The 23,782-nt window shown below is 40.7% G+C and overlaps 2 protein-coding genes across 3 annotated transcripts; both read left to right on the top strand.

The window, feature by feature from the left end:
* The first annotated feature begins 9,887 nt into the window (after nucleotides 1-9,887).
* LOC107393252 (very long chain fatty acid elongase 4) lies at nucleotides 9,888-15,632 on the top strand. Its single transcript, XM_015971492.3, has 8 exons — nucleotides 9,888-10,033; nucleotides 10,129-10,186; nucleotides 10,487-10,674; nucleotides 12,084-12,164; nucleotides 12,295-12,351; nucleotides 12,423-12,537; nucleotides 14,420-14,547; nucleotides 14,628-15,632. Exons 1-8 carry the CDS (start codon nucleotides 9,953-9,955, stop codon nucleotides 14,790-14,792), a joined length of 873 nt encoding a protein of 290 aa, XP_015826978.1. The 5' UTR covers nucleotides 9,888-9,952; the 3' UTR covers nucleotides 14,793-15,632.
* Nucleotides 15,633-19,528: 3,896 nt separating this feature from the next.
* LOC107393253 (very long chain fatty acid elongase 4) lies at nucleotides 19,529-23,343 on the top strand. 2 transcript variants are annotated; one of them, XM_015971493.3, is made up of 8 exons: nucleotides 19,529-19,647; nucleotides 19,727-19,784; nucleotides 20,110-20,297; nucleotides 21,720-21,800; nucleotides 21,932-21,988; nucleotides 22,060-22,174; nucleotides 22,535-22,662; nucleotides 22,737-23,343. In XM_015971493.3, the coding sequence occupies exons 2-8, from the start codon at nucleotides 19,727-19,729 to the stop codon at nucleotides 22,899-22,901; spliced, it is 792 nt and encodes a 263-aa protein (XP_015826979.3). In that variant the 5' UTR covers nucleotides 19,529-19,647; the 3' UTR covers nucleotides 22,902-23,343. The 2 variants fall into 2 exon arrangements, with proteins under 2 accessions (XP_015826979.3, XP_054585952.2); XM_054729977.2 differs by lacking the exon at nucleotides 20,110-20,297 and having other exon boundaries at nucleotides 19,570-19,647.
* Nucleotides 23,344-23,782: the final 439 nt, after the last annotated feature.

A 23,782-nucleotide genomic window follows, 5' to 3' on the forward strand; every position in this document is an offset into this window, starting at 1 on the left:
ACACTCATAGACAGTTACCTAAACAAGAGGGGGTGGAGCCTCAGCCCGACCCGGTCCGAAAAGGTTTTCAGGATTCTCTGGCCCGACCCGAGCCTGACTTTTTTTTAACCAACTAAATGAAAACAAAGTGCGTCAATCCTGACCAATGTGTTAAAAGACGTGCAGGATCCCATCAATTTGTTTTTCCCTCATTTACCGTCACAACGGTGCACTGGCTCTGGTGGTAATCGAGTTAAATTTTATCCCTTTCCAACAATTTTCACAAACAAACAGAACAGTAAAAAGCAGGGCTTGTGTTGACCGGATAGTTCCCGTATTTGACATTTTATTTTGACGGAGAAAGAATAGAAAGAATTACCCCGACGCATGCAGACGAACTGACATTTTATTCCACGCACATCGCAGATGTAGCTAAATCACACAAGAAAAGATTCCCATCTGAACATCTGAGCTGCTCAGCGCAGCTCGCTCTCAGCGCATATGTGCACAGCGAGCTGAAGTTGTGGAGATTGGCTTGGAGTGCGTCGCAGAACCAGAGTGCATGCGGGAAGGTTCCTCCCACTGAAGCGAGTGTTTTCCAAACCCTGTCTCTCAGAGAGACTTGTCACTTAGAAAATGTTCCCTGATTATGAAACTTTGGCTGAATAGTGCTTGTTCCTGTCTCCAATGGGGCGACACATCCAGGAGCCGTCTGAGGAGAAGCCCAGAATCTCACATCCTCTTCAGCTCAGAAAGCGCATATGATTACGCACAAGCGTGACCCGTCAACCCGGTCTCACAGTAAGACCGGGTTGGGCCTGTTCAGGTTTACGCAGACAATCTTTACATAGAATTGACTTACAGATATAAAATTAATTCAGTAAAATATAAAGCATTTTGTTTGAATATCCATTCATTATTTTACAAGCACAGAGAGCCGCATCAGATTCAGATCAGCGGGAAGATTCCTCTGAATAAATTCAGTCGGAGGAATCTTCCCGCATGCGCTCTGGTTCTGCGACGCGCTCCAAGCCCCTCTCCACATCTTCAGCTCGCTGTGGACCTTATGTAGTACACGCTGACAGTGAGCTGCGCTGAGCAGTGTCCAGCTCAGATGTTCAGATGGGAATCTTTTCTTGGGTGATTTAGCTACATCTGCGATGTACGTAGAATAAAATGTCAGTTCGTCTGCATGCGTCGGGGTAATTCTTTCTATTCTTTCTCCGTCAAAATAAACGGTCAAATACAGGAACTGTCCGGTCAACACAACACAAGCCCTACTTTTAACTGTTCTGTTTTCTCGTGAAAATTGTTGCAAAGAGATATAATTTAACTTGATTAACACCAGAGCCAGGCGCACTGCACCGTTATCTCCGTCGCTGTAAATGAGGGAAAAACAAAATGATCGGATCCTTTTCCGACCTTCCCCACCTACAAAGTTTAATTACAACAATCAAACGTGACAGAGTCTGGATTTGTATTCTGAACAGTCTAAACATGTTTTAAAAAGAAACGTATGACAAAAGTGGCACCTGCTCAGTAAAACCACCAACAGGGTGAAAAATATCAAAATATTGTCGGCAGAGACGGGCTACAACTTCTGGATCCATTTTATATAAATTGTTTTATTGATTATCTTCTTATGAAAGATAACTTTGACGTACACGAGCGACCGGTACCGGCTGCTGTCACCTGTTGTGAGCAGCGCTCTGCTGTCTGAGGGTAGGCCCCGCCCACAACGCCGCGGCTGCTGTGGCTCCCAGTGTTTTCTTTACTGTGGTAAACGGGTAAAAATGGCTCTCTGATGGGAACAGGTTGCCGACCCCTGGTTTAAGTGTTTCAATTTTTTAAAATGAATTCTATTAAAAATAAAGGAGCCCAGCCCGGCCCGTGTCCGAGGTAATTACAGTCATTGGCCCGAAGCCCGACCCGAGGGCCTAGGGCTTCAGTGCAGGGCTCTACTACAAGTTATGGTAATTGTCATTTCAGATACCATAAAATATTCAACAAAAAATCAAGATGCTGGAGGCTGTATTCTGAGAAGGTGGCAAAAGACTTCCCCTACATCCCAGAGATCCAAACCATGATCGTCAACCAACGTTTGACAAGCAAGAAAGGTCTTCCTCGACGCTACAATCTAAGGCCTGAGGATCCAAGGCGTTCGGGTTTGCTGTCCGGAGTCACTGCACCATCAACAGAGGAACTTCTACAACACCTACGGACTTGCGGTGATGGTAAAATAAAACATTATCTGCCTTACATCTTCCACACAATAGTCCATTGCTAACTAAGTTTATTTTTTATTTACAGGTAAAACTTTGCCACAGACATAGGTGTTGGGGGAGGCAAGAGAAAACCCAAAACCTTCTTTATTTTTCCCTGTTTTTTTTATTTTTGTTTTTTTGAAAATAAAGATATATTTTGGGGAAATAAGGACTAATAATTTAAAAATGTATGTAAAATGCTGGAGGTAGACATAAGTTTTTGTTGTTGTGCAGGAGTTTTAACATTTATGGTATTTTTACAAATGCAACACAGAGTTATGCTTTAGAACACTTTATTAGAGCATCAAACAAAAATTTATAAAAAACAAACTTATGTAAAATATCAAATATATACATTTATTTACAATCGTCTTGGAATAAAACCAGTGTAGTTACCATTGGGGTCAGGGAATTTTTCCCTTATCCTCCAGACAACAGCTTGGGATTACTAATCTGCGCCCTCCACCAAGTTTCCCAAGCTGCCATGCTACAAATTGTCTGTAAGCTGCATGGCGGAACTGTCTGTTGTCCTCACCAGGGTCCGGGTCATCATAAACTGCTCGAAACTCATTCCACAATGTTCTGGCCAGGCGAAGAACACCATTTTGCAGAATAAACTCCTCCATGTGTGGTACAGTTGAAAATACATGTCTGGGGAGGCTGTTGGCAGCATTTCTTTTCCAAATCAGTTGGCATATCTCTGCAGTGGGAGCATACACACCATGAAGGTTGATTGGATGTTGGAGGTGTTGTGGCAGGTGGACTAGAGAGGGCAAGTACATCAAAGAGAACACCAGGGTCTCTGTCCAGCACCATGGTAAGGATGTCAATAGCCTGCTGAGGGTTCAGGTTCTGTATGTGTTGCTACAAAAGTGGAAAGGGATGCTACAGCAACAGATTTTAGGATCATTTAGTGTAATTTTGTTATGCTTACACGTTCAAAGTCTATTCGCTCTCGAGAGATATCTTCATCTCCAAGGTCCACAGCTGACTCGCACTTCTTCGGCCTCTGGATGCACCACGGCCTCTGGATGCACCACGGCTTTGAGATGATGGTGGGCATCTCCTTTTTGCACCACGTCTTGAGGACGCAATGGGAGGTTCAAACTCTTCCTCAGAGGATTCCTCAATCACTGAACTCTAATTTGTATTAGAATAAAAATAATACTAATATAAAAAGTACTCTTGCATATTAATCAATTTTGACACAGATCAGGTTTACATCTAGTCAAAATTTGGGCTAAACCAACAATAACCAGAAACCCTATGAAAACAACCATGATTATAGGAGGACTACACAGAATGCAGTGTTTATTCATGATTTCCACATAAATTATATGCTTTGATATATTCATCCCATCTTGAATGGCAAAGCAATTAAAAATAAGCTAATTACTCGTAATAAAATGCATTATCTTCTGACAGAAAATGCTGTGAAAATCTAGCATTTCAAAAGCCACTCCTATAGAAACCACTCTACGTGTATCACAAGTTAAACACATCTTTAACAAAAAAGCCCCTGACTGAGAAGACTGCTAATAAAATAAATAGATAAACTGGATTATGACTTTCTATGCTAAAGAAAGTTAGGCATTTACGGAGGGGGGGGGGCACTTACCATTTGGCAGTAAATACTCTTTTGATTTGGACGGGTGTTGATTTGGACGGGGGAGAATTATTCACCGTGCACCGATTCCAGATTCTGGAAATGAAATTTCGAAATTTGGTAAAACGTGTCTGCTTTGGTTTGACACAAGGTCGATCACTACAGTCCAAAATCACATCTTTTAGTTCGATATAGTCTGATGCTGACAAGTCTATATCCAAAATCACATCTTTTAGTTCATCAATTGGAGCTGAACTGTTTGTGTTCCTGTCTTCAGCCCCTATCATTATTTCATGAGCCATTTCCACATATAGGCTGTTCCTGGCGTCAGCAAGGTGCTCCATGGTGATAAACATGTGCTCCAGCCCTGCAGCTGGAAGGATCCTATCTGCCGGATTCACACATAGCATTTGTTTCAGAAGATCTAAGAATGCGTTGAAGTCTTTGACTTCAGTTTGGCCGGCGTTTGCTGGAATCAAATTTGTTAAATCATCTAGGGAGTGTAATTTATCATATATTGAATGGCTCTTTTTAATCTTCTGTCCTGTGGCCTGCTCATATTCTTCAGGTGTTTTAAGCCTCCAGAAGTGTTCAGGTCCACTCTTATCCAGTGTGAAAAATGTATCGGCTTGCCAGCCATCACTGAGGGAATGACTGCTGGGCAGACCAAGAAGCTTTACAATTATCCTCACTGCTTCATACTCGTCATCTGGGCACAGGGTCCGACCTAGAAACAAAAAGGCCAGAGTATATCCGAGACTCCATAGGTCGAGGGATTCATCCCGTGGCGTGCCCAGATGGATCTCAGGAGCTCGGTACTTCACAGCCTGCATCAGATGATACTCTGATAATTTTTGTGTCCTATGAGCAAGTCCAAAGTCGATAAGCTTGACTCTAAACGGCTGTGACTCATGATTTACCAGCATGATGTTGTCTGGTTTGATGTCTGTGTGAGTGACACCGATTTGCTTCAGAAAGCCAAGCATTTCCAACAACTGCTTGGCGATCGGTCTGATTTCAGACACTGTCAGAGGAATCCAATGTCTGTCTTTCAATAAGTCAAACAGAGTTCGGTCCAGCAGCTCATACACAATGCAAAAATATTTGCTACATGTAAAACATTCGATTACCTTTGTGACGAACTTCTGGCTAGAGTCGCGGTGCTTGAGATATTGTAAGACTTTCACTTCATATTTCGCGTCTTTCTCTTTTGTCATGAATTTAATCGCTACTAATTCATCTGTTCCTTCAATTCTGCACAGGACAACCGTCCCAAAGGACCCAGATCCAAGCACCTTATCCACATGGTAAACATTTGTAAGGCTTCTGATAACATCACCCGTCTTTATTGTCTGGCTTGTTTCTATCTCTTTCTTAGGTGATTTTTTAATTGCTGATTCAACATCTTTTAAATCCTGAGGTGGAACGTTGTCTGGTGTCCTATCGCCTCCCCCTGTCTTTATTTCACTATCAGTGACAGTTGGTTTGCTCCTGAAAAATGTGTGATGCAGAGCTTCTGCTGGAAGGATTCTGTCAGCTGGATTCACAAATATCATTTGCTTTAAAAGGCCTACAAATGCTCGTTTTTCTTCCAGCTCAATTGGATCTTTCACTGGTAGGCCTGAATGCATCAAGAAATCCAGAGACACTAAAGCGTCGTAGCCTTTGTTTGCCATATTAACTAGCTTTCCAGTCGTTTGCACATATTCATAAACTGATTTAAAAGTCCATGTCGATCCAGATGTGAAAAAGTGTTTGGCCCGCCGTCCCTCCTTCAGTAAACTCTCATCAGGATTCCCAAACAGCTGAACGATGACTCTCAGATACTCGTATTCATCATATGTGGGGTACAAGTGAAAACCCAGGAACAGAAATGCGAGTGTACAGCCTAGACCCCATGTGTCCACGCTGTTATCCAGGCGCCCATCCAAAACTATTTCTGGAGCGCTGTAACCATAATTTACAGCGATGTCCCTTTCTGATAATGTAGAAGTGAGACACGCTTTACCGAAGCCAATTAGTTTAACCCTGAGCGGCTGTGATTCGTGGTCAACTAACATAATATTCTCAGGCGTTACGTTAGTGTGAGTAAGGCCAGCTTGTTTTAGGGAATTCAGAGCTAAAAGCATTTGACAAGCAATAATCCTGATTTCATCTATGCTCAAAGGTTTCCAGTTTCTTTCCCTCATAAAGTCCATTAATGTCATGTCCAGTTTCTCGAAAGCAATGAAAATCCTGTCCTGATAGAGAAATACCTCTCTAAACTTCACCAAGTTGTTCTCGTCACATTTAAGACTCGAAACATATTGTAAAACTTCTTCTTCTTGTTTGTATGAATCCTCAAACTTTTTCCGAATACATTTGAGAGCAAAGATTTCTCCTGTTTCAAGATGCGTACATTGAACAAGTTCCCCAAAATTACGCCGCTTTAGGATTTTATCCACGTGGTACGTACCTGTTCTGCTAATAATACTGACACCTTCTTGAATTTCAAAAGGCTTTTCATCTTCTGAGTTCATTTTGAAATGTTGTTCAGGCTCAACGCGCATATCGTCAACCATCTCTCGTCGGTTTTCACTAAACTCCAAAAAAGGTTGGTAGAAATGATTGTGGTTTGTTAAAGATCCTTTGAATAAAAGTCCTCTTCAGAAGTCTGCTGACGTCTTGACACTAGCTTGTCACAAGCTGAAATGAGTGTGTGTGGTGTCTGCGGAACTATCTAAGCTTCTATGACGTCACAGCTTTGATGACGCAACAAAGGCGTATGATATCTGACGCTGGCGGTGACGCTGACGCTCTAACTAAGCTGACTCACATGAATTACGGCTTTTACTAGTTTACAACTGTTAATGCTATGTTCTATGCTCCAATTAAGCAAGATAAATATAACTTGCTACATGACAAAGCCTGAATATATCCCGACATGAAAAGGTTTCTTTTAGCGAATATCTGTCCACAACCGCTCCTTTGAAAAAGACATAAAAGAGCATGATGTATGTATTTTTATTGTTGTGGTCTGGTAGTTTAGTGGCTAGATCGTCAACCCCAAGTTTTGCTTTCCCCTCAGCTGATGTAGGTTCGACTCTCGGTGGGGTCGGCAGAAATCTATTTAGCCAGCTGAAACATTTAATTTGTTTATATTTTAGTTGTAATGTTTATTGTTTGCAAAATATTTATGTCTCTAAAAGTTCTTTGAATTTGGTCGTTCCTAAACAGCATTTTAGTTGAAACTCTGCTCACAAATGGACTCACACTGGCTAAATAAATGAATAAATAAATAAAAAAAAAAACACATTAGCTATTATATTTTAAACGGTATACCAATAAATGGTTAAAAAAGTAGTACTGGCAAGTGTAGCTAGAAAAGAAGAAAAAAGTTTGCGCCATCACCGGGAGGTGAACCTTCGCAAAAGTACGTGCCAATCTGTCTCCAAAACCACTTCACCAGTACATCTGATCACAATGAGTGTGGCGTCACATTTTATTGTCCCATACTGTACTGATTAACAAAACTCCATACAAGGTGCCTTTGTAGATGGGATGTATGGTTTTTCTAGCGGTGACTCAGTAGAAGTCATTTCAGAAATAATTTGTCAGAAAATTCACAGAATATCCAGATTTGAGAACCAAGACCAGACCCGCTTCAGAGGAGAGGACCAAATTGAAGCTGAGATGGGAGGAAAATGTGTGAATGAGGCCAAAAATGGCTTTGGCGTGTTTCTTATGAGGAAATGACAATATAACATGGTAAAAAGTTCCAAAATTTAGATTTTTAATTATATGGAACCTCTACAAAAACGGTTCAATTAACTTCTCAACTCCGTCCTCAATCTTGCATTTTAGATTATATTAGCTATAACAACCTCTTTGGTTCCAGAATGCTATCAAGTCTGACAACTGGAAGGAATTGGACTGCCTCCCTGACTCTGATGGAATGGGTGGGGCTGACTCTGGTGCAGCCCCACCTTCTGGTGCAGCTCTGCCTTTGTGGTTCTGCAGCGAGCACCACTTGGGACCGGGTGGAGTGGGGTGGTGGCATGTCCGCTCCGTACTTCTGCTAATAATGTCAGCTGGGTGTTTTTGTGTGCGCTCTATGTTCTCAAACCCCCAGTGAGTCACGACAGATGGCTGCTCAAACTGAGTCAGGTTCTGCTGGAGGTTTCTTCCTGGTAAAGAGGAGTTTTACTCTCTACTGTCGCTACATGCTTGCTTTGTATGTGGATTGCTGTAAAGTCACTGACGCAACAAGTTATTGGTTGGATGCTATCTACTATTCATAGAAAACTCTTAACTAACTGTAATAATTAACAAAACTCCATGCACCATTTCGTAGGCGCAATTGGAAAGTTTGCTTTGTAAAGTGAGATGACGTATTGTATAAATAACCTGAATAAAATTGAGTTGACATTCACACTCAATAGGAGCTCTTTTTGTCTCTGCCTCATCACAGAATTTACCCTCCAACAGAGAAAACCAAAGAAAAAAACAAATGCTTGTTTAAAATATTATTAAATTGCTACAAAATCACTGTAGAATGATAGATTCTCTAATAATAAACGTCAGTCTAAAACAGAAAGAAACATTAGAAATCAAAATGCCACCAATGAAAGGAGTGCATTGGGAAGTCCATCATGTTTGAAACTATAATTGAATGTAGTTCAGTCAGATTCTACTACAAGTAAGAACGTTGCAGCACTAACAAAGTCAAATTATTATCAATGATGTGAATTTGGCCCAAAACCATCAGTGGATGTGTGAGTGCTGGAATTGAGCTATTTAATAACTACTTGTCTGATTACACATCTGTATCCTTTAAGAGACTTTGATGTCAGCTGTTTACAGTTTCATTGTTAGTTAAACAGAAAAAAGAAAAATCAGTGCAGCTGCCTTTAAAAACTGATTTCACTTTTCATATTTCTTTAACTTGTGGAATTTCTTTTAATTTCTGAAAGTGGCTGAAAAATAAAGGATTTCTTTACTTCATTTAGAATGTCAACAAACTTATAGTTAATTCCAGAATTGATCTAGAGGATCTTTACTTGGTGCACAGATCAGAGCGATCTGTTATGATGTGTGCCCTCTTTTTAAAACTGACTGAAAAGAGTATGAAAAGGCAAACGCTTACTGGAAGCCCAAAGACTGACAAGAAACTACAAAGGGCAAATATATATGTGTGTGTGTGTGTATATATATATATATATATATATATATATATATATATATATATATATATATATATATATATATATATATATATGTATATATATATATATATATATATATATATATATATATATATATATATATATATATATATATATATATATATGTATATATATATATATATACAAAATGGTGACAGCTAATGGTGGAGACACACAGCTCCTTCTTCAAGGCTGTAAAAGAAGAATGCAGTTAGTGTTTGAAATCCTGCATAGTGCCTTTTATCATGGATTTCTCTTAATACTAAATTGTGTTTTAACAAACCATAATCTAAAGTTTTAATTAGTTAGACGTTTATTTCCTCAGATATTGGTATTTATAAAAACTTTGTGTAGATCATCTTTAAATAAACTTTCATTTTGCTGTGGTCTCATGCTGCGAGTGATTTTATGTCCGTCAAGCACACAAAATGATTGTTTATTTAAATAATAAAATTATAGAAGAAGAAAGGAAATGTTTGGTTCTTGTTTTTTTGTTTATTTATGTTTGTCAAGGTTTATATGATCTTATGGTTATATCATTTTTCTTCTACTAGTTTGCAGCAAAAACAAAAAAAGTAGGAAACAGCCCCCTCTACTGAAAATTTTTATTTTATCCTTTTTTTAACCTTAATTTTTTTAGTCTGAGCTTTAAGTTTCTTTATTGTGCTTCTGAAGCACCTTGAAATTTTTATCTTTAAAAGTTTTATTCAAAAAAACTTACTTCGTAAAGTGAAACTGATTATAGGAGGAGAAAGAAAAAACAAAGGAAGTGATCCTTTTTTACGTTACCAGCCAGAACTACTGGTTAGAAAACATCTTCCTTGTATCTTTGCAGCTAATTGTCTAACACTTCCTCTTTCCGCTTGGCTGCACTTCACATTTTTACCAGAGCTTATCAGATGAGCTGTAATGAGCCAGTGACAAAAGGTTTTACTGACTTGTCACTGAATGATGTTCCCTTAACTGGAGCAGCGAAGAAGGTGAGCTATACTTTTAACCTAATATTTACTATTTTGTTGCTAATCTTTAGTCACATTGTTTGTAATTTTACATGCGAGCATTCATCTGTCTATAGATGGCTTCGTTGTGGCAAAGTGTCCTGTCTGCTCACCAGAGGATAGTGGACAATGGAGGTATGGTGACTGCTTTTCCTTCAAATCTATTTGGCTTTTGTATAATCCTGGCAGATGAAAGAGGAGATCAGTCTAATCTAGTAAGGACTCTGTTCTGATGGGAAGTTTGGAAGCTGCAGATTTTGTTAGTGTTTTTGAACATTGAATTTCATGATTATCGAAATGAACACAGTGCAAACAGCATAAATATCTCTCAAGTTGTTTTAAAGAGTAGAACAAAGCAAAAAAATTGTGATTAGTATGCAAAAAGCAGATTTATCTCTCACTAAAGCTGACATATCTGTCCCCCCCACCCCACAGACAAGAGGACAGACCCCTGGCTGCTGGTCTACTCTCCTGTCTCCGTGTCGCTCATCTTCCTGCTTTACCTGTTTGTGACCTGGGCCGGTCCTCGTCTCATGAAACACAGACAACCTTTGGACCTCAAAGTGGTTCTTATTCTTTACAATTTCACCATGGTTCTTCTGTCTGCATACATGTTCTACGAGGTGTGTGTTATGTGTATTTTACATAAATACAAACAAATCAGTTTTGAACACAACAGATTCAAAAAGACAAAACGATTTCAACAAACATTGCGTTATCTCCCATTGTCTTTCCCAAGTTCCTTTTGTTGATGGTTTAAGCAAAGCTGCAGTTATGAAAGCAGGAAGTATTTACAAATGGGCCTTATGTCTGTTTTTTTTAAACCGGCAAACACAGATTCGAAAAATGTTTGAGAATTATCCCAAGTCACAATCTGTAGAAAAACCTGCAAAGTTATGCATCAACAACTGGAGGAGCTGAGTCCCCAGTTTACACCAGGTGCAGCATTATACAACACCAGCTGTGGCAAAATGGGCTAAATTAGTGCTTGTTTATTGGCAGCGTGTCAAACATGGATCGGCTGTTCGTGTAGTTGCACCCGTAAGATCAAAGTTCACTGGATAATTGACCTTATATGCTTTAAAATAAACCTTTTTTTATACCATCAGCCTTTTAAACTCACCATCTATTCCCATAATTGTGTATGTTTTATAACATACCTTATCGTTTTTAGCGTTGCCTTTGTTAAAGAAGTGCGGTGCCATTTATAATGGTGTGAATATCCACTGCCAGGATAAAAACCGCATGCATGCTGAAAACACCACAAGGAGCAAATGAGCCCTTTGGTCATGGGTAAAGATGGAATGTTTACATAGTATACCAATGTCAACCCCGCATTTACATGTGTGATGTCCTGTTTAGCTCCATGTTCACTGTGGAAGTTGACGTGTCATGGAAGGAGCAGGATTGGTCGATGCCACCCTGACGGCAAGCTTCGACACCCCCTGAGGCTGCCTAAGGTCCCCCTCATTAATAAGTACTGTTTTTTTGTGTTAATATAACCTAATGTCAGATAAAGAAACAAAACTTGTACAAGTAGTAAATGTGTAGCTTTTACTGTTAATCTCTGGAAATATCCATCGAAATGTTTCTAAGGGCGACGCCATATTAGACACCACGTTTCCTTCTACAGGAGCGCGTAAGGTCAAAAAGCATTTACTGATTTGTAACAAACGGTTACAAGACTTTCACCATTAACATACATTTTTACCCATTTACCTCTTCGCTCGTTGCCGCTGATGAAAGGGAGTCTTATGTGCTTGTCATGTTGCTGGATGGTGAGCTGCCAGAGAATTTTTGACCCTAATGGCCATCCATTATAAGGTCCTATTCAAACACAAAAATACAGCTTGCTTGCAGTGATTTAGCTATGTACTGCCCCCTATCGTCAGGGAAAATACACATCGTCCTTTTAATAGCCACTTTCATCCTCCCTGCCCGCTGGTGGTGGTCGGAGGAACCGGTGGCATCCGTGCTGGGCCATAGGCGCTATACAAATGCAGGTCGTTTATCATGTATCAAATGTTTTCAGTTTCTGGTCACGTCCTGGCTCTCAAACTACAGCCTCCTCTGCCAGCCTGTAGATTACAGCACCAGTCCGCTGGCGATGAGGGTAAGACTCATATGACTTTAGCCATTTTCTAACGTGTGTATGATACGTATCTCAGTGTAAAATGAGTTCCATTTGGTGAAAAACGTAACACCCATCATCTGTTTTTGAATCTATTATTTCATGTCTGCAGATGGCCAGGGTTTGCTGGTGGTTTTTCTTGTCCAAGGTCATCGAGCTCAGCGACACGGTGCGTTCATCACATCAAGTCAGTAAAAAGGTTTCAAGCTCAGATTTAATTTCCGCTTTCCTCTAGAGCAGCTCTTCTTCATCTTGAGGAAGAAGAACAGCCAGCTGACTTTCCTTCATGTTTATCATCATGGCACCATGATCTTCAACTGCTGGGCGGGAGTCAAGTATGTAACGGGAGGACAGTGTAAGTTACTTGGCATCATGCAAAAGTTTGCACTAATTCCGTCAGATTATTCTGAATGAAAAAGATCAACCACAATAGTAAATGGTTGGATTTCCTGCACTCTGTGTAGCTAAAGATTGACTAGTGGCATTTCGTTTTGTTCAGAACTGAGTGGTGACAGAGTTCATGTAGAGGTGTAGAACCTTCTAGAGTGCTGAGAGAACCTTATGGGTGCTTCATGCTGTTAGTGTCCCTCCTTTGTGTAGCAGAGTTCAAAGTGGATACAATTATTAATGCCGGCTGGGACGCAATTGTCTGATGAAGATGCATACAAAGTGTGTTGCATACTTTTTCAATTTTGCACTTATTAAAAGAAACTTTATTCACCAGTGCTCCAGTTCCCCTGTTTTGATCATCAAATATTGTCACAGCAAAGGGTCTGAATACTCAGGACCATGTGATATTTCAGTTTGTCTTTTTTGATAAATCTGCATACATTTCTAAATGTTGTGTTTTTTGTTAATACGGAGTGCTGTGTGTACATTAATGAGGAATTTTTTTCAATTTAATTGATTTCAGCAAATGGCTGCAATTTAACAAAGAGTGAAAACTCGATGGGGCTCTGAATAATTTCCATACCCACTGTGCCCGAACAAGTTGTTTTAATTAGGTCGTCAAAAAACATAAAACCTCTCTCACTTGCAAGAGAGAGCAGCTGCTAGAGAAATGGAGGCCCGACCAGTGTTGCCAGATCCAAAATCCCACAGTATCATACAGAGAGGCCTAAATTATCGTTTTCCAGTACAAATTATCGTACATTATAAATTTGATAATAACGTTCTATAAACGACTTCTCACTCCAATATAATATAACAAAGAAGGTGTTTTATATTGCCCTGTTTAAATAAACATCTTTAAAACCAGTAATATAATGCCTATAAACGTGCAGAGTGTGTCGGCACCACTCCGACCTCCACGCATTGACACAATATGCACATTTGCGCAGTCCTATTTATGTCATTTCTACATAGATTAAACGCACGTGACAAAACATCACACCAGTGGAAAAACTGACCCAATAAATGACAAAGCAGCCTACTCACCTAGTTCCAGAGTCAGTTTTTGTAATAGACACAATAGCATAAACCTGTAAGCACTGAGGTGAAATCTGACTTCAGAACAGTTTAAAATTATGTAATGGACTTGGGAAAGCCACAGCAAAAGATGGTGTTACTAGATGCAATGTGAAATTATCGTACATTTGAGGATTTTTGAAACTATTGATCGTACATCGTACAGAGCCCAAAATTATGGTACAAATACGATAATTATCGTACATCTGGCAACACTGGGCCCGACTCCCGCTCCTGAATAAGAGCTTCTCAGCATAAAGCAGCCTGAGGGGGGATGGGTGGGCATGGCCAGCTCAAACTTGTTTTCTTAAAGGGACAATGTGTAGTTCTTCCTGTTAATGTTGTTGAAAATGAAGTCATAAAATGCCCCTTATGAATAAACTTTAGAAAACTTGTTGTACATGTGCCAACATTTATTCATTTTGTAAACATTTCATGTGTTTTAGTCTTTGATTCATGCATTCAGAAGAGCTGAAAGCACAGCGTGAGAGGCTTTTTGATATTTTGATAACTTACGTGTGCAAACATTTAATAGTTATCTAAAGTAATTATCTAAAACTTCATTTAGTCATGCTTTCTGAAGAAGTCTTTAATTTCAGATTTTTATAATTTAGTGTCTTGTTAAATTTAAGGTAGAATGATTTTTAAGCCCTCCATTATTTTTTAAGCTTAACTTGTTTGTTTTATCTTTACAACTTTGTGCTTTAAAATGATCAAAACTAATGTATAATTGCTATACGTTTCTCCTTCATCTGCACCACATCCTGCAGCATTCTTCGTCGGCCTGGTGAACTCATTCGTTCACATCATCATGTACTCCTACTACGGCCTGGCAGCAATCGGCCCTCACATGCAGAAGTACCTGTGGTGGAAGCGATACCTGACCTCTCTGCAGCTGGTGAGCAAGTGGCTCCACAAGGGTTTGATGTACATGAACTATTAGTTTATTCTGACGCAAACTCTTAATTGCTTCTACAGGTGCAGTTTCTCCTCTTCCTCCTGCACGCGAGCTACAACCTGTTCACAGAGTGCGACTACCCCGACTCGATGAACGTGGTGGTGTTTGGTTACTGCATCAGCCTCATCATCCTCTTCAGCAACTTCTACTATCAGAGCTACCTCAACAGGAGGAAGCAGAAATGATGAAACACTGACATTATGGAGAGATGAAAGCTCATAAAAATATGAAGGTGAATTATTGGACAATTTGGTTATATTATGGAGATTTTAACATCAATGCACTGAACCAAAAAATCACAAAACTCTAAAAGACAACATATGTCAGATTCTATGTATTATTGAAGTCTACATCCTGGAATCACCGACACACAAAACTTATACTGTCCGGCCCAAAAACGTCCTCCTGGATTTAACCAAGCAAGCAGGTAGGAGCCTCCCATTAGAGAACTACTGCACGTAGCTGGCTAAAAGTTATTTAACCCCAACTGGTGCAACAGTTGCTTCTCATTTCTTAAACAATCATGTGGAAAGACACATCTGGTGGTTGTGGAAAAGATGTTAGTCTGTGTGAGGAGGGTCAGATCATTGGCATGCATCAAGCAGAGAAAACATTTAAGGAGATTTTAGAAACAACTAAAACTTGGTTAAGAACTGTCCAATGCATCATTAAAACTGGAAGGATAGTGGAGACCCGTCATCTTTAAAGAAGGAATCTGACTGGGAAAAATCCTGAATGATCGTGATTGGCGATCACTTAAACATTTGGTGAAATCAAATCAAAGAAAAACAACAGAACTTTGTTTTATGGTGATTCATTTGGATGCTTGGTTTTATATTCTGCTACTTTGTTTACTATTCTCATTACAACTGCACAGTTGAGCACAAAGCAAATATGGGATAGGCTCAAATAAGCCTTGGGTCAGCCTATTTCAATTTTGAGCTAAATTTATTTAGTGATCTGTAACTGTACAAAGGTTTAAAGGGGATATGTACAATTGGAATAAACATTCATTCATTCATTCATTCATTTGTTAGTTCATTTATTCTTTTTTTCTTAAATCCCCTCTTGGCCATGGCAGATGGCTGCTCATTCTTAGGTTCAGCTGGAGGTTTCTTCCTGTAAAGGGGAGTTTTCCTCTCCACTGTCACTAGATGGCTAGCATGAGGGATTGCTGTAAAGTCTCTGACACAAGTCAGTGACTCGATGCAATCTGCTGGGTTTCATTAGATATAAAACTTCTAAAGCTGTTAAAGTGAATCTACAGAGAGAGCTAGGGTTTGAACGCAATCACGATCACAAACCACTCAACTCTCCCCTGGGGTATTTTCCCTGACACGTCTGCAGGAACCAGAACCCCGCAATGCCAGAGGAAACAAAACAGTGTTAAACACCAGTCACCATTTTCTAGGTCCAATGGTTTTTTGTTGTCCGTGACTTCAAATGGTGCTTTTCATTTTGGGGCGCTGGTAGTTTGTCCTAAAGTTGAAGTGGTAGCAGCCGGCTGTTTCTCCTTCTCTGATATTACTGAGTGGAGAACCTCTCACACCAGTGGTGTTCTGGTGCTAAGTACTCAAGTGTATGATTAATGAAGGATCCAGGGAAGTGCAGCAAGACCAACAACCGGATGGTCCAATAATTGCTTTCAGTCCAAACTATGTTACTTGCGGAGGCTTGTACTGTATACATTTCAGCTGCTTGTATCCGCGATCTCGTTCTTTCGATCACTACCCAAAGCTCATGACCATAGGTGAGGGTAGGAACGTAGACTGACCGGTAAATCGAGAGCTTGGCCTTCTGACTCCGCTCTCTCTTCACCACGACAGACCGGTACAACGTCCGCATCACTGCAGATGCAGCAACAATCCGCCTATCGATCTCGTGCTCCAGTTTTCTCTCACTCATGAACAAGACCCCGAGATACTTAAACTCCTCCACTTGGGACAGGACCTCATCCCTGACCTGGAGAAGGTAATCTACGTTTTTCCGAATCAAGACCAAGGTCTCAGATTTAGAGGAGCTGATTCTCATCCTAGCTGCTTCACATTCGGCTGCGAACCGCTCCAGCGAAAGCTGAAGATCACGTTCTAATGATGCCAACAGGACCACATCATCTGCAAAAAGCAGAGACCTGATCCTCAGGCCACCAAAACAGATGCCCTCCACACCTTGGCTGTGCCTAGAAATCCTGTTCATAAAGGTTATGAACAGAATCGGTGACAAAGGGCAGCATTGGCGGAGTCCAACTCTCACTGGGAACGAGCCCGACTTACTGCCGACAAGCAGACCAAGCTCTGAAACCGGTCATACAGGGACCTAACAGCCCATATCAGAGGGCCTGGTATCCCATACTCCCGGGGTATCCCCCACAAGGCCCCTCGAGGGACGCAGTCAAACGCCTTCTCCAAATCCACCAAACACATGTAGACTGGTTGGGCAAATTCCCATGCACCCTCCAGGATCTCCCTAAGGGTATTGGGCTGGTCCAGTGTTCCACGACCAGGACGAAAACCACATCGCTCCTCCTGAATCTGAGGTTCAACAATCCGACAGACCCTCCGCTCCAGAACCCCTGAATAGACCTTACCAGGAAGGCTCAGGAGTGTGATCCCCCTGTAGTTGGAACATGCCCTGCGGTCCCCCTTTTTAAATAAGGGAACCACCACCCCAGTCTCCCAGTCCAGTGGGACTGCCCCTGATGTCCACGCGATATTGCAGAGCCGCGTCAGCCAACACAGCCCCACAACATCCAGAGCCTTAAGGAACTCCGGGCGGATCTCATACACCCCTGGAGCCTTGCCACAGAGGATCTTTGTAACCACCTCAGTGACCTCAGCACCAGAGATATGAGAGGCCAACCCAAAGTCCCCAGACTCTGCTTCCTCACTGGAAGACGTGTCGGTGGGATTGAGGAGGTCTTCGAAGTATTCTGCCCACCGATCCACAACATCCTGAGTCGAGGTCAGCAGCACACCGTCCCCACTAAAGATAGTGTTGAATGGCGTTAAACCGGGGGGGGGGGGGGCGTCAAGGGCCGCTATCCAGCATATTTTAGTTTCAGCCCTGCATCAGTGGCGGCTGGTGAAAAATATTTTTGGTGGGGTTGTGCTATTCTTTTTTTTAAACAAACTTGTGCTTTCTGAGCTTTGTGCACAACTTCACTATATCCTGAATTAAGCACAGCTCTTTTATTTCCTGTCTTACATTATTGGACAAAGGGATTAATCCACGTGTGTCTGACTATTGGCACGCTGCCTTGCGGATCAAGGTTGAAAAATACTGCATTAAATTGCACATAAAATAACATGACCATAAATGGTCCACATCCACATTACTGTTTGTGAAACTAACATACTGGAGAATTTCATCACAATAATATGAAATAAACAAGTATGTACCTGATCTTTTGCATGCTGTTGGTGAAGCTCTGGATGACCCCTGTCAGATATAGACAGAGTCAATGTTCCTCTTCTGCAGCTGGTTGAACAGCATGTCCACATGTGGCATGATCTTGTGACACAATGCCAGCAGAAAGCCGAAATCTTCTTCCTCCAGCATTCTCACAAAGCCTCCTGCCTCTCTCTCAGTGATTGGATCAAAGTCATCCGAGTCTCTGATCATCTGGAAAAATCTGAGGAGGTCATCTTTGTGCTCATACACTGTGTTGACATCTCTCTCTTGGACAAAATGTGCCGGTTCTGATCCACTTCTTCCTCGGCAGTCAAAGGACCCCGAGCCGATCCTGCACCCGAGCAGATCCTGTACCGACACCGGCAGCCCGCAGACAAGCGCCGCTGCGATCAGAGATGCGCAGAGCTGCCGCTGGGAAGTACCGGGTGGAAAACATTGGTTTCCATCAGAGAGCTCCACAAGCCGGCAGCCCCCGCAGCAGACAAACGCCGCGGCGATCAGAGATGCGCCGAGCTGCGTGGAGGGGACCATACTAATAGGCGGAACCCAGCTCCACCAACATGTTATATTTCAACCATTTTCTAAAATGCAGCATTATGTTAAATGCACTGGGTTTTACCCTATTACATTTAAATTTCATGGTTAAACAGTACATGTTAAAATCTAAGCTCAGCTAGTGCAAGAGCGCCAGTGACCTAAAATACATAAATATAATTTTACTTGCCGAAAAAAATGGAGACTCCTTGGACGCTCTATTAGTGCAATTAATACCACAGCAAGTCATTTTGTCCAACAATTGCACAAATAATATCCAAAAAAGAACGCACAAACGCTACAACTAATGGTCTAAGTTGAGAGACTAAAAATCGCTTAACAGTTTTCAGGCCAGGCCGAGGCTCAGACTGAGGCCTTTCCACAGAGATAGCTCTGCGGTCACGTGGGTCTGATGCTCATTAATTATACCGAATTTTAGGCTTTTAATACACTTAAACAGAAGAGTGACAAAAAATCACCCCCCTCAGAGTTGTCATGAGTATAAACTAGATTTATTAAACCTAAAACATGTTTTGGTACCAGGCTGTACACTGCTAATTGGTATTTTTAACATGGGAGTCAATGAGGATTTGCTCTCTTCTGACACCAGCCCCAGCAGATAAGGGTGGAACTGCAATGTATTTCATTTCCGCATTGGCCTCACTTTCATAGCCGAATTGTGAGGGCTTGTGCTTGTTTATAAGCGTGTCATTTTATATTTTGCACCAAAACAAGTGAGCAACCGCACCCTCTAATGATCATAACGTGACACTGATGAAACTGCGCGGAGAAAGAAATACACAAACGGATGTTTTCAGAACAGTTTTATTTTTTTAATGTTACCAGCAAAATAAAATAAATGAATACAAAGAAAAACACCGGCTAGAACTTGAAGACACCCTCCTTGTATTTTTGAAGGTGTCTGCTGTAAACCTCCAGTTTTTCAGCATAGCAGATCGGTGTTGGAGACTTCCTGTTTCCGCTTCCATATTTGGTAGCGCCTGAAAACTTTGCCAGGAGTTTCTACAAACTAGTGTCCAAAGGTTTACTGACTTGTCACTGAACGCTGTTCCCTTAACTCGTGTACCAAAGAAGGTGAGCTAATTTATAACCAGATATTTGTTGCTTGTCTTTTGTCACACAGGTTCACCATTTTATTTTAATCTGTCTATAGATGGCTTCATTGTGGCAAAGAGTCCTGTCTGCACACCAGAGGATAGTAGACAATGGAGGTATGGTACGGAAGCGTATTGCATTCAGCCACAAAAAAAATTAAAAACTTTTTTTTCCCCCCCAATTAACGAAATAATTAAAATAATAATTTATCTGAAGTGCTAATGATGCGTTGCGGCATTACGGGCTAATAGAGGAACACAAACATGTCTCGTTTGCTGAGTTTTATTCACTTTCACCTTGTTTTGGGATTGAGAAACTGTGAAATAGCTATCTCTGAACTGAACGGGCTCTTCTGAAGTAGTGAGAAGAGTGATGCCTTTGAGCTTTCATTTCATGTTTACATTAAATTATAGCCGACATATCTGTCCCCCCACCCCTCAGACAAGAGGACAGACCCCTGGCTGCTGGTCTACTCTCCTGTCTCCGTGTCACTCGTCTTCCTGCTTTACCTGTTCGTGACCTGGGCCGGGCCTCACCTCATGAAACACAGACAACCCGTTGACCTCAAATGGGTTCTTATTCTTTACAATTTCACCATGGTTCTTCTGTCTGCATACATGTTCTACGAGGTGTGTGTTGTGATTATTTTAAGTGCACGAATAACCCAAAAATCAGTTGAGCACAACAGATTCAACAAGATAAATATTTCAACAACCATGGATTTTTCCTCTCTTTGCCTTGTTTAAGTTTCTTTAGCTAAATTGATGCAAAAAAGAAATATTTAAAGAGCAAGTCACCCCCAAATCAACTATTTTTCTCTGATAAACTACATAAATGCGTGTCTAATCGTGCTGCAGACACGTGTAGTCAATAGTTTAGCACTTTAGTGCATTTTAGTTAAATTTTAAATTTTCTGCCTAAAACTGTCAGTGTTGTGCCGTTGTCAGGTAAAAACTCTGCACTGCATTTGAATTTAAATCTGCCACCACCATTGGCTAAGAGATATGCTATGATGTAAACTGGTACATTATGATGTCACACTGTCGTGAGTGTGTGTATTTGTTAGTGGCTCCACCCTCTCGGTCTGCTAGGTAACAGCATTTGTTGCATTTTTCAAACAAGAAGTAGGAGTGAAGTACGCTTCTTGTAAGGGGTGACTTGCTCTTTAAAAATGTGCCTTTTCATCTTCATCATCATCATCGCTTTATGTATATAGCACCTTCCAACTGCCCGAAGACAAACCAAAGTGCTGTACACACATCAAAACATCACAGACCCACAGTGGTCATCAAAATAGACATAAAACAGATAAAAGCAGGAGATAAGAGCAAATAATGATTTATAACAACAAGGTAACTAAGTGCAACTGAACTGGATCAAATTTAGTTTTGTTAACTTTGTTAAAACCTGCCAACACAGATCCTTTCTAACATGTTCATATTCTCAGTTATTTGATTTAAAAAAATCTAACTTGTTAATTACATGGGAGAATTAACATTTAACCTTTGACATCAGGGTATAGATGGGGTTAAACATCGTTGAAATGTATCCCAGCTTATGATATACAGGAAAACCTGTCTAAGTTGTCTTAAATGAATGTGCCAGTAGACATTGTGTCAAAGCCCAAGCCTTTTGGATTAAAGATATAAATGAATGACCGTACATGCTTGGAACCAGCCACGGGTGGTTGTGTGAACACCAACCTCACACTAACTGTACAGCACGATGGTGGCGATGGAGTTATTTCAGCTGCTTCAAGGGCTGATTAATGATTCATTACATCCTTATATATAAAATGTTCTTCAGGACAATTAGATAAACCCTCAAACATCCATTAGCTGAACAAATGGCTCTCATAAATTCAGGATATATTTAATGGTTTTCTGTGCAAGAAAATTACAGTTTTTAATTTGTACTGAATAAAGATTTCAGGTGCAGATTTTCTCCGTGTAAGCCCAACTTTAGAGAATCACTTGTTACTTTTGTTCTTTTTAAAACTTTGCTTAGACTTAATTACTCACAACTGCACGTCATTACTTAAATATTTTCAGTTTCTGGTCACGTCCTGGCTCTCAAACTACAGCCTCCTCTGTCAGCCTGTAGATTACAGCACCAGTCCGCTGGCGATGAGGGTAAGAGTCTCCCTTTAGCCATATTCCCATGTCTGCACTAAACATATCTCAGTCTAAAACGAGTTCCATTTGGATAAAAAAACAAAGCCCACCACCTGTTTCTGAACCTCTGTATTGTTTCCTCTCTGCAGATGGCCAGGGTTTGTTGGTGGTTTTTCTTCTCTAAGGTCATCGAGCTCAGCGACACGGTGCGTTCATCACATCAAGTCGGTGGCAAAGATTAAAGATGAGGTTTAATTTCTGCTTTTCTCCCGAGCAGCTTTTCTTCATCTTGAGGAAGAAGAACAGCCAGCTGACTTTCCTTCATGTTTATCATCATGGCACCATGATCTTCAACTGGTGGGCGGGAGTCAAGTATGTAGCTGGAGGACAGTGTAAGTTACCTGGGATCATGCAAAAGTTTGCACTAATCCACCAGATTATTTTTCATTTAAATAATCTGCTGTAATAGTAAAGGGCTGGATTTTGTTCTGTGTAGTACAGGATTAGCTGCTTTTCAATAATTAAATAATCTTTTGATAATTAATGTTATGGGTGCAAACATTTAAAATGATCTGAACCACCTAGTCTTCCATTCATGCTTCCAACACTTATCCTTTTATAATTTAAGGTGGGATCATTTTTAAGCCCTTCAGGCTTTTGTAGGTTTAACTTGACATTTCTTGTAATCTAAATTTATCACACAAGCTAAACTAGTAACTACTATAATTCTTCATCTGCACCACATCCTGCAGCCTTCTTCATCGGCCTGGTGAACTCATTCGTTCACATCATCATGTACTCCTACTACGGCCTGGCAGCAATCGGCCCTCACATGCAGAAGTACCTGTGGTGGAAGCGATACCTGACCTCTCTGCAGCTGGTGAGCAAGTGGCTCCACAAGGGTTTGATGTACATGAACTATTTGTCATTTATCACCTGAACTTGCTGCTTCAGGTGCAGTTCCTCCTCTTCCTCCTGCACACGGGCTACAACCTGTTCACGGAGTGCGACTTCCCTGACTCCATGAACGTGGTGGTGTTTGGTTACTGCGTCAGCCTCATCATCCTCTTCAGCAACTTCTACTATCAGAGCTACCTCAACAGGAGGAAGCAGAAATAATGAAACACTGACCAGATGGAGAGATGAAGGCTCTCAGCAGCAGTATTTTTCTGTCCACTAGAGGGCACAACCTGCCCACAGTCTGCAGGATTGTCCTCAGCAGACTTCTATTAACATTTGTTTTTATTAATGAAAACAAAAGACAAAATTCAGTCTTTCAGTTATTTATTTATTCAACTGAGAAACGACAAACATTCACAAGATGGTTGTAAACAAACTGTACATTTATTCACATATTATAATATTAATATTAGGAGGTCTCAATGTCCCTGCGTTATCGCAGAACTAACCCTCCAACAGAGAGAAAACCAAAGACAAAACAAACACAAATGCGGGTTTTAAATGTTTTTACACTGCTACAAGGTCACAGCAAAATCATGGATTCTTTACACTTCAGTCTAAAACATTATGAAAGATGTGGATCAGGAATAAAAATATAACCGATGACAGAAGTACATTGTGAGTCTCTCGTTTGAAACTTTAATGGAATATCAGATTCTACTGCAAGTTTAAGTTTTAGCACCGACAAGTCACATTTTTATGAATGATGAGGACCCCCCCCCCCCCCCCCCCCCCCCCCCAAGATGTCAAGAGTGCTGGGGTGAGCATTTTTCTAATCTATCTGCCGGATTCCACATCTGTTTGTTCTGAAGATATTTTTATGTTAAATAATGTTTCTTTTAAGTCACAAAGTTAAAGTTTTAATGTTAAATTAATGGAAAAGTGTAAAATCAGTGCAGCAGACTGTTTTCACATTTACACGTTCACTTTCCAAATGAGATTTCCTTTAAAGTCTAAATAGTTTATCCTTAAAGTTTTATGTTAAACTGTTATAATGACCTTTTAAACTGATCTAGTGGGTCTTGACTTGATGCATAGAT

This window comes from Nothobranchius furzeri, chromosome 8 (genome assembly GCF_043380555.1).
Source record: "Nothobranchius furzeri strain GRZ-AD chromosome 8, NfurGRZ-RIMD1, whole genome shotgun sequence".
Lineage (NCBI taxonomy): Eukaryota > Metazoa > Chordata > Actinopteri > Cyprinodontiformes > Nothobranchiidae > Nothobranchius > Nothobranchius furzeri.

What these genes read in the sequence shown, in the direction of transcription:
- LOC107393252 (XM_015971492.3), top strand. Translation starts at nt 9,953, where the DNA reads ATGAGCTGTAATGAGCCAGTGACAAAAGGTTTTACTGACTTGTCACTG. An exon ending in CTGCATACATGTTCTACGAG is followed by an intron (nt 10,675 to 12,083) that starts GTGTGTGTTATG and finishes AAATGTTTTCAG; the next exon opens with TTTCTGGTCACGTCCTGGCT. An exon ending in CCAGTCCGCTGGCGATGAGG is followed by an intron (nt 12,165 to 12,294) that starts GTAAGACTCATA and finishes TCATGTCTGCAG; the next exon opens with ATGGCCAGGGTTTGCTGGTG.
- LOC107393253 (XM_015971493.3), top strand. Translation starts at nt 19,727, where the DNA reads ATGGCTTCATTGTGGCAAAGAGTCCTGTCTGCACACCAGAGGATAGTA. An exon ending in CCAGTCCGCTGGCGATGAGG is followed by an intron (nt 21,801 to 21,931) that starts GTAAGAGTCTCC and finishes TCCTCTCTGCAG; the next exon opens with ATGGCCAGGGTTTGTTGGTG. An exon ending in GTATGTAGCTGGAGGACAGT is followed by an intron (nt 22,175 to 22,534) that starts GTAAGTTACCTG and finishes CACATCCTGCAG; the next exon opens with CCTTCTTCATCGGCCTGGTG.